The sequence below is a fragment of the Octopus bimaculoides genome, chromosome 30, assembly GCF_046866305.1.
Source record: "Octopus bimaculoides isolate indiv1 chromosome 30, ASM4686630v1, whole genome shotgun sequence".
NCBI lineage: Eukaryota > Metazoa > Mollusca > Cephalopoda > Octopoda > Octopodidae > Octopus > Octopus bimaculoides.
The window spans coordinates 9,694,514-9,704,513 of record NC_142957.1 but is presented as its reverse complement, the minus strand read 5'-3'; the positions used below and the strand labels follow the sequence as shown (position 1 = coordinate 9,704,513).

General features: G+C 39.7%; 1 protein-coding gene across 3 annotated transcripts in view; it reads left to right on the top strand.

Annotated features, from left to right (window-relative positions):
* The window catches only part of LOC106876314 (G/T mismatch-specific thymine DNA glycosylase-like), a 23,569-nt gene that overhangs the window by 8,705 nt on the left and 4,864 nt on the right, over positions 1–10,000 (top strand). For all 3 annotated transcript variants that reach the window (XM_089346402.1, XM_089346401.1, XM_089346403.1), the window contains exons 2-7: positions 3,325–3,389; positions 3,981–4,118; positions 5,137–5,302; positions 7,054–7,123; positions 8,330–8,462; positions 9,169–9,251. In XM_089346402.1, coding sequence (XP_089202528.1) covers positions 3,367–3,389; positions 3,981–4,118; positions 5,137–5,302; positions 7,054–7,123; positions 8,330–8,462; positions 9,169–9,251 — 613 coding nt within the window. In that variant the 5' untranslated portion in view covers positions 3,325–3,366. The remainder of the gene's footprint in view (positions 1–3,324; positions 3,390–3,980; positions 4,119–5,136; positions 5,303–7,053; positions 7,124–8,329; positions 8,463–9,168; positions 9,252–10,000) is intronic.

Below are 10,000 nucleotides of genomic sequence, written 5' to 3'. Positions count from 1 at the left end.
TTTTATGCCAGTGGCACAAGTGCCAGTAAGGCGATATATATAAGTTTAAATACAGGTTAAAATAGCCTCATTAAGGGATAAAAATATCCAATGAATTACTGATTCATCATCATCATCATCATCGTTTAACGTCCGCTTTCCATGCTAGCATGGGTTGGACGATTTGACTGAAGACTGGTGAAACCAGATGGCTACACCAGGCTCCAATCTGATCTGGCAGTGTTTCTAGAGCTGAATGCCCTTCCTAACGCCAACCACTCCGAGAGTGTAGTGGGTGCTTTTACGTGCCACCGGCACAAAGGTGGTGAGGTTTAAGTATAAATCTTGGTTTATAAATATCTAAATTAAAATTCAGAAAATGGAGAAGTAGCATTAATATAATTTATTAACTCCAAAAATTCTCAACCATAAGGTTCTGGGTTCAGTCCCACTGTGTAGCACCTTGAACATGTATCTTCTACTATAGCCTCGGGCCGACCAAAGCTTTATGAGTGGATTTGGTAGATGGAAACTGAAAGAAACCCATCATATATATGTGTGTGTATATATATATATATATATATATATGTATATAACGTGAGAGAGTTAGGGGTTGGGGGTTCAACCCACTAAGGGATAGTATCTATCCAGTATACTGCTGGGAGGGTACCCAATTATTGCTACACTAGTGCTAACCTAGGTGCAATCAATGGGAGCGGGTATAACTGGAGGTTTTACCCAAAATTTGTGTAACAATTAGAAAATGGAGGATAATATGCTGAACCCAACTACTTGCCGACGGTGTATCCCGTTGAATTCATTAATTTAATTCATAGCAAAAGTGACAAAAAAAAGGAAGAAAATATATATATATTAGAAGGTTTGGAGGTGATGTACAGGAATAGATGCAAGTGTTAACATATGATTTATAAAAACATGTGAGATATTAATAAAAATCTGTAAATGTACAACCATCCAGACCTCTGAGTACCTTATTTTTTCTAATATATATATATATATATATATATATATATATATATATATATATATATATATATATATATATATATATATATATATAGGAGGAATTTCAACCATGTTTCGTGGTCTGCTACCACAACAGCTCCTTTATAGGATCCAGTTAGCTCAAGACATCATCAGGAGGAACCACGTCCGGTTTCGGCCCCTACTCCTCTACCGTTTTGACGTGGCGGGGCCACCCCCTTTCGGAGGTGTCTTCAGCTCTGGTGCTGGGTGCATGTCTTTTTTCACTGTTTGTGACTTCTAATTCAACTGTGGAATGTCCCTCGCTATGGTTATTTTCCAGTAGGTTCTGGCCACACGTCTTACGGTTCATCAACCCGGGTTGTTGAATTACTTTCTTCTGACATACCTTCCCTTATATATATAAAAATTTAAGGAATGGAGAAAATGCATGTTATAACTGCATACTTTATTCCGACATATGTTTTGAAGAATTACAATTTATGCGATCCATAGGAATCGGCGATGTTAAAAATGTAAACTTCTCCTCAGGGAAATGTATGGGAATCATCTTAAACGTAAGACATTATGACCGGATACTCGGAGAAGTTTACATTTCTAACATCGCCGATTCTTATGGATCGCATAAATTGTAATTCTTCGAAACATATGTCGGAATAAAGTATGCAGTTATAACATGCGTTTTCTCCATTCCTTAAATTTTTAAATATACTCAAATACCCAAAATATAAAGGAGTTTCTGCCTCACCAACAGGAATTACACCACATTTATTTTGTGATCTTTGCTACCTTGGTTTCTATTAACCCATTCATTCTATCCTAATTATTATTTATTAGGATAGAATAAATACATATAATTATATATATATATATATATATATATATATATATATATATATATATATATATTTGTGTGTGTCATTATGTATGTGTCTTTGTGGCTGTGTTTGTTCCCACCACCACCATCACCATGACAGCTGGTATTGGTGTGTTCATGCACACGTAACTTAGCGGTTTGGCAAAAGACACTGATAGAATAAGTACCAGGCTTAAAACAAAAAAAAAAAAAGATAAATAGATAAAAAATCTTCAAGGTAGTACTCCAGCATGGCCTCACCCTAATGACTGAAACAAAGTAAAATATAAAAGACACACACACACACACACACACACACACACACACATTCCTTGTAGTTTGAGAAACATCACTTGTTTATTTGTGTGTGTGTACCAAAAACCATCTTCTCCTCTCATTAAAGATGGAGAAAAATATGGACGAAGATGATAGCAGTGATGATGTTGGTTGGCTATTTTATGACTATCAAGAATCCACTGACCATTGTCCAGCTACTACAGTCCTTGCAGCTGTAGTTCTATAATGAATGTTCTCTGTCCATTTTCTGTCGAGTTTCGACAGAGCCAGTCGCTTGTTATTCGTTCGTTTGTTCAGCTGTGTTGCTCTTTCCATTTTTACTCCCACAACGCATCTGTCTGTGTGTGTACACAGCTATATGTACACACACATACACGCACACACTCTTTTTACACACTCTCATCTACGCACACACGCCTATACACGTTCTCACACTTATACGCATTTTCACACATGCGTGCACACACATGTACACTCTCTTTCACACACATATGTACACAGTTTCATACACACTTTCACATACACACACACATACACGCATGAACACATTTTCACATACACACTTTTTCATACACACACACACTTGCACATATACACACTCTTTCATACACACACACACACACACACACACACACGCAAAATCTCCCACGCCACAGATGCACACAGAAACACATACTTACATATACACACGCATACACACACACACAAACATCACATATTTACATGTCTTACACCATTCACATACACATATACACCCTTTCTCTTTTACCTTAGACACACACACATTTTCTGTTTCTTATATATATATGTGTGTGTGTGTGTTGTGTGTGTGTGTCTGTGTTTGTCCCCCCCCCCCACCATTGCTTAACAACTGATGTTGGTGTGTTTACGTCCCCATAACTTAGCGGTTCAGCAAATGAGTGGACGATAGAACAAGGACTAGGCTTACAAAGAATAAGTCCTGGAGTTGATTAGTTCGACTAAAGCCGGTGCTCCAGCATGGCCACACTCAAATAACTGAAACAAGTAAAAGAATAGAAGAATATATATATATATTTATACTCACACACACATACATATGCACATACACACACACACATGTGCGTGTGTGTGTGTGTGTATTCTATTTATCTGTTGTTCTATTTACCTACCTATTTACCTGATTTCATATCTTGACACTTTTCCAGGACCTTAGCTACACAAACGCCACCTGCTGGTTTCTACGGACTATGAACATCGGAAGCCCCTATTAGTAAGTATTTGCTTCAACAATTCTTAAAAATTCCTGCATCTGAACCCACCTTTTCTGGTTTCTAAACCTTCTTATTTTTTTTTTTAACTTTGCCCCTATGGGTCTGTCCTGATAAATAGACTTTCCAATGATGACCAATTCATCTAATTTGACACGGGAATAATTTGGTGTTGTGAAACTGTGGTAGCTATAACAACATCAACAACTTCGTTGTATATATCTATATATATATGTGCGTTTGTGTGTCTGTGTTTGTCCCCCCCAACATCACTTGACAACCGATGCTGGTGTGTTTACGTCCCCGTAACTTAGCGGTTCGGCAAAAGAGACCAATAGAATAAGTACTAGGCTTACAAAGAATAAGTCCTGGGGTCGATTTGCTTGACTAGAGGCGGTGCTCCAGCATGGCCGCAGTCAAATGACTGAAACAAGTAAAAGAGAGAGAATATATATTTATATATACACACTTCACATACAATATTGTATTTACATAGAAAATGGTTGACCATGATTTTGAAGTTTCAGTTATATATGACCCTCATATAAATGCATGTGTGTTTAAAATTTGCAATGTCCTTTCTCTGTTTGCAGTTATCCATATCAAATGGGCCCAACACCAGTTCCACCTATCTACGGAGCACCACTACAAGCAGTTAAAATTGAACCGGATTCCAATCTAGCAAAAATGATGAAAGGCAAGAGGAAAATCAAGTCAGAACCCATTGAGGAGTGAGTGCCATATTTGTATTCATGTTATATTTGAATTCAAGATCTGACTGTGTGTTTATGTGTGTGTGTTTTTGACTGAGCCTGTATGTCTCATTCAGTTTGTCTAAATTTGTTGTTATATTTAAAATCAATTGAAAGAAACACAGAGCATCTCAACAGAGATATGGTAACAAAAGGCTTAAAATATATAATAGAGAAACAATTCTTAACCCTTTTGATACCAACCTGGTTGAAACCACCTCTGGCTCTGCAGTACAAATATCCTGTTTTCATAAGATTTGAATTAAAATCTTCCACCAAACCTTAGTCACAATTTATGTTCCTAACACTAGCTTAATGATAACTGAGTTATTTTACTAAATTCTTTGTTATATTTAAAATTAATTGAAAGAAACACAGAGCATCTCAACAGAGATATGGTAACAAAAGGGTTAAAATATATAATAGAGAAACAATTCTTAACCCTTTTGATACCAACCCAACTGAAACTGCTCCTGGCTCTGTAGTACAAATGTCTTGTTTTCAAAAGTTCTGAATTAAAATCTTCCACCAAACCTTAGTCACAATTTATGTTCCTAACACAAGCTGAATGATTACTGAGTTATTTTACTAAATTCTTTGTTATATTTAAAATTAATTGAAAGAAACAAAGAGCATCTCAACAGAAATATGGTAAGAAAACGGTTAATAAAGCAGAATATTGACTTGTGGAATACTGTCATTCCTACCATATTTTAACGTGTATAAGGAACCCCCTAATTTTGGGGGCTTAGAATTTGAAAAAAATGGTTTTGTAAGGGATTATAATACTATCCATGTATAAGAAACTCCAATATTTTTTAACTTAATTTTTGACAAAAAAAAAAGGGTTCCGTATACATGTTAAAATACAGTCGTTTCTTATATTTTTATCTCTCTCTCTCAATCACCACCACCACCATCATTGCTGGTGTCTCTTCCAGTTACCCCTCCCCTCACTCATTGCGGTATCTCTCTTCCTCTTTCTCTCTCCCTCCAGGAACAGCGAGACGTCGAAGCCCAACATGAAGAAGGTGAAGCAGGAGAAGATCACCGACCACATGCCGGTGAAGAAGAAACGCGACCGCTTCCATGGCATGTCCGAGGAGGAAGTAATGCAGCGGACACTGCCTGACCACCTGCAGCCCAACCTCGACATTGTCATTGTGAGTTGTTGCTGCTGCTGCTGTTGTTGTTGTAGTAATGACTTCTCTGTTTGTACTGCTGCTGTTTGGTGTCGGCAGTTGAGAGGGTTTGACTAGTTTTAGCTCTGATGTTAGAGTGGTGGTGGATGGTCATGGTGACTGTGGTGGTTGTAGTGGTAGTAGTAGTAGTGGTGGTGGTGGTGGTGGTGGTGGTGGTGGATGTTGGTAGTGGTGGATGGTCATGGTGACTGTGGCAGTAGTGGTGGTTGTAGTGGTAGTAGTAGTAGTGGTGGTGGTGGTGGTGGATGTTGGTAGTGGTGGATGGTCATGGTGACTGTGGCAGTAGTGGTGGTTGTAGTGGTAGTAGTAGTAGTGGTGGTGGTGGTGGTGGTGGATGTTGGTAGTGGTGGATGGTCATGGTGACTGTGGCAGTAGTGGTGGTTGTAGTGGTAGTAGTAGTAGTGGTGGTGGTGGTGGTGGTGGTGGATGTTGGTAGTGGTGGATGGTCATGGTGACTGTGGCAGTAGTGGTGGTTGTAGTGGTAGTAGTAGTAGTGGTGGTGGTGGTGGTGGTGGTGGATGTTGGTAGTGGTGGATGGTCATGGTGACTGTGGCAGTAGTGGTGGTTGTAGTGGTAGTAGTAGTGGTGGTGGTGGTGGTGGATGGTCATGGTGACTGTGGCAGTAGTGGTGGTTGTAGTGGTAGTAGTGGTGGTGGTGGTGGTGGTGGTGGTGGTGGCAGTAGTGGTGGTAGTGATGGTTGTAGTGGTGGTGGTGGTGGATGGTTGTGGTGACATTGGTGGTGGTCATAGTGGTGGTTGTAGTGATAGTGGTGGTAGTGTTAGCTGTAGTGGTGGTGGTGGTGGTTGTTGGTAGTGGTGACAGTGGTGGTGGTGGTGGTAGTGGTAAATGATAACACTTCCAATCAGTTAAGACCAGAAGCCATGAGAGCCACTGCCTGGTACTGCATCAGGGCATTAGCAAATCTGTGGTATTGAGCAGAATATTTGCTGTAGGCCATCTTTTTATACCAAGACAAAACAATGTACATGATAACACTTCCAGTCAGTTAAGATGAGAAGCCATGAGAGCCAATGCCTGGTACTGCATCAGGGCATTAGCAAATCTGTGGTATTGAGCAGAATATTTGCTGAAGCCCATTTTTTTATACCAAGACAAAACAATGTACATGATAACACTTCCAATCAGTTAAGACCAGAAGCCATGAGAGCCACTGCCTGGTACTGCATCAGGGCATTAGCAAATCTGTGGTATTGAGCAGAATATTTGCTGAAGCCCATCTTTTTATACCAAGACAAAACAATGTACATGATAACACTTCCAATCAGTTAAGATCAGAAGCCATGAGAGCCACTGCCTGGTACAGCATCAGGGCATTAGCAAATCTGTGGTATTGAGCAGAACATTTGCTGTAGCCCATCTTTTTATACCAAGACAAAACAATGTACATGATAACACTTCCAATCAGTTAAGATCAGAAGCCATGAGAGCCATTGCCTGGTACTGCATCAGGGCATTAGCAAATCTGTGGTATTGAGCAGAATATTTGCTGAAGCCCATCTTTTTATACCAAGACAAAACAATGTACATGATAACACTTCCAATCAGTTAAGATCAGAAGCCATGAAATACCACTGCCTGGTACTGCATCAGGGCATTTATTATTATTATTATTATTGTTATTATTATTATTGTTGTTGTTAATGGTATTAGTATATATGCTTATTTACTGTGTTCCTTTACTTTTCTGCAGATTGGTTTCAACCCTGGGCTGACCGCTGCCTATGTTGGACATCACTATGCTGGACCTGGGAACCACTTCTGTAAGGCACTCAGAGTCCTCATTTCATTCTTCTTCCTTCTGCATCATGATATGATGATAACGATGATGACGATCATTATCATCATCATCATTGTTATCATCATCATGATCATCTAACCCTGGGGTTCTCAACCTTTTTTTTTTACCTACGGACCCCTTTGGTCCTATTTTATTCTATGAGGCCCCATTGCCATTTGATGTTTTTAAAAATTCCTATTATATTCTTATAATAAATTATTATTAGAAGGTGTGGCTTATATCTGTAAATATAATATGTGACAATTATTCGGTAGCCATGATAAAACTCTGAGTTTCGGATGTCATGGCTACCGAATAATTGTCACATATATTTACAGATAAATTCCTCTATTTACATAATATTGAGGTCTCTTTCATTCTTTTGTTGTCTTGCCATTTCTATCAATATATATATATATATATATATATATATATATATATATATATATATAAACAATATATGAGTATATGCATATATATGTACATGTATGTACATACCTACATCTACATTTATATATAGATACATAACTGGGTACATGACGTGGCAAAAGAACAAGGACAAAATGGTAAACAAGGTGCAACAAACAAGCAGGCCACATAGAAACATCCCCTTCATCAAATATATATATCATCATCATCATCATCATCATCATCGTTTAACGTCCGCTTTCCATGCTAGCATGGGTTGGACGATTTGACTGAGGACTGGTGAAACCGGATGGCAACACCAGGCTCCAATCTAATTTGGCAGAGTTTCTACAGCTGGATGCCCTTCCTAACGCCAACCACTCAGAGAGTGTAGTGGGTGCTTTTACGTGTCACCCGCACGAAAACGGCCACGCTCGAAATGGTGTCTTTTATGTGCCACCCGCACAAGCCAGTCCAGGGGCACTGGCAACGATCTCGCTCGAAAATCCTACAGGAACCAGTCAGGCGGTACTGGCAACGGCATACAACAGGCTTCTTTCAGTTTCCATCTACCAAATCCACTCACCATGGTTATAGTAAAAACACTTGCCCAAGGTATTGTGCCGTAGGACTGAACTTGAGACCACCTGGCTGAGAAGCAAGTTTCTTAACCACACAACCACACCAGTGCCTGTATTATTACGTCTACGTTTACCATCCCAGTTGTCTCCCCTTGTAGTCATGATTGTTTTTTTGTTTTTTTTTGCGTTTGTTCTTGTAGGGAAATGTCTGCTCCTCTCTGAGTTGATTCCTGAACCAATGACGGCGTATGATGACAGCAAGCTGCTCAATCATGGTATTGGGTTCACCAATATTGTAGACCGCACAACAAGAGGCAGCGGAGACCTGAGCAAGTATGTGATTTTTTTGTCATCATCATCATCATCACCATCACCATCATCATCATTGACATCACCACCACCACCACTACTGTCATCATCTTCATTATCATCGCCACCACCATTATCATCATCATCATCATCTCTACCACCACCTCTACCACCACCACCATCATCATCATCATTATCACCACCGTCATCATCATCATCATCACCATCATCATCATCATCATTGACATCACCACCACCACCACCACTACCGTCATCATCTTCATTATCATCGCCACCACCATTATCATCATCATCATCATCATCATCTCTACCACCACCTCTACCACCACCACCATCATCATCATCATTGTTTTAACATCCACTTTTCCATGCTTGCATGAGTCAGGTGGAATTCGTCGAGGCAGGTTTTCTAAGGCTGGATGCTCTTCCGGTTGCCAAACCTCATCTCGGCTGGGCATGTTTCCATCAAAGACTGGAAATGAAATAAAATGACTCTGTTTCGATTCTTTTATTCTTTTATATGTTTCAGCCCTGAGGCTGTGGCCATACTGGGGCACCATTAGCATAACAGTGACCTCAGTGGCCTCAGTGGAATTTGAACTCCGAACGTAACGGCAGACGAAATACCACTAAGCATTTCGCCCGGCGTGCTAACGATTCTGCCAGCTCGCTACCTTACTCTAATTATATATTTGCTCGTTATTTATAGAAAAGAAATCCGTGATGGAGGTAAGCAGTTGTTGGAAAAACTCAAATTCTACAGTCCGAAAATTGCTGTATTTAATGGCAAAGGTGAGAATCGATATTTAGTTTGCTTTTTTCTTTTGTGTTTTTATATCGTTTTGTGTTTTATTTTTCCCTTTCATTTTCTTTCTATTTCTTCATCTACTATAATAATACTCTTGTGTTTTTCTCCGTCACAACATATGAAGGAGAAAGGAAGGGGGTGACAGATGAGTAAGGAAGGAAGGGGTGATGGCAAACTTGGTAGTGGGATGATGGAAGTTCTATGGTTCAGAAAAAGAAAATCAAACAGCGTTTCAACTCTGTGTGTGTATGTAAAAGGAAGTCATGTGAATGCATGTGTGTGTGTGTGTGTGCAATGGAAGTGGGATGGTGAACATTCAACGCTGAAAAGTAAAGTCAAACAACGTTTCAACTGTGTGTGTGTGTGTGTGTGTACAAGTGAAATATGTGAATGTTTGTATGTGTGAACCAGTGTTCTTTCAGTAACAAATAATGATTAATGTCACATCTCGAAATACAACCACTAGATAACATTGACAAAAGTATTAATTTGAATTACCATCCATATTCTGAAAGTGAAATCGTGATGGCACCCATGCCCAGCGTCACCTTCCTTGTACTTGTGCCGGTGGCACATGTAAAGACATTCGAGCGAGATCGTTGCCGGTGCCACTGGACTGGCTCCTGTGGAGGTGACATGTAAAATACACCATTTTGAGCGTGGCCGTTGCCAGTACTGCCTGACTGGCTTTCGTGCATCACCACCACTACCACCACCTTCATCATCATCATCA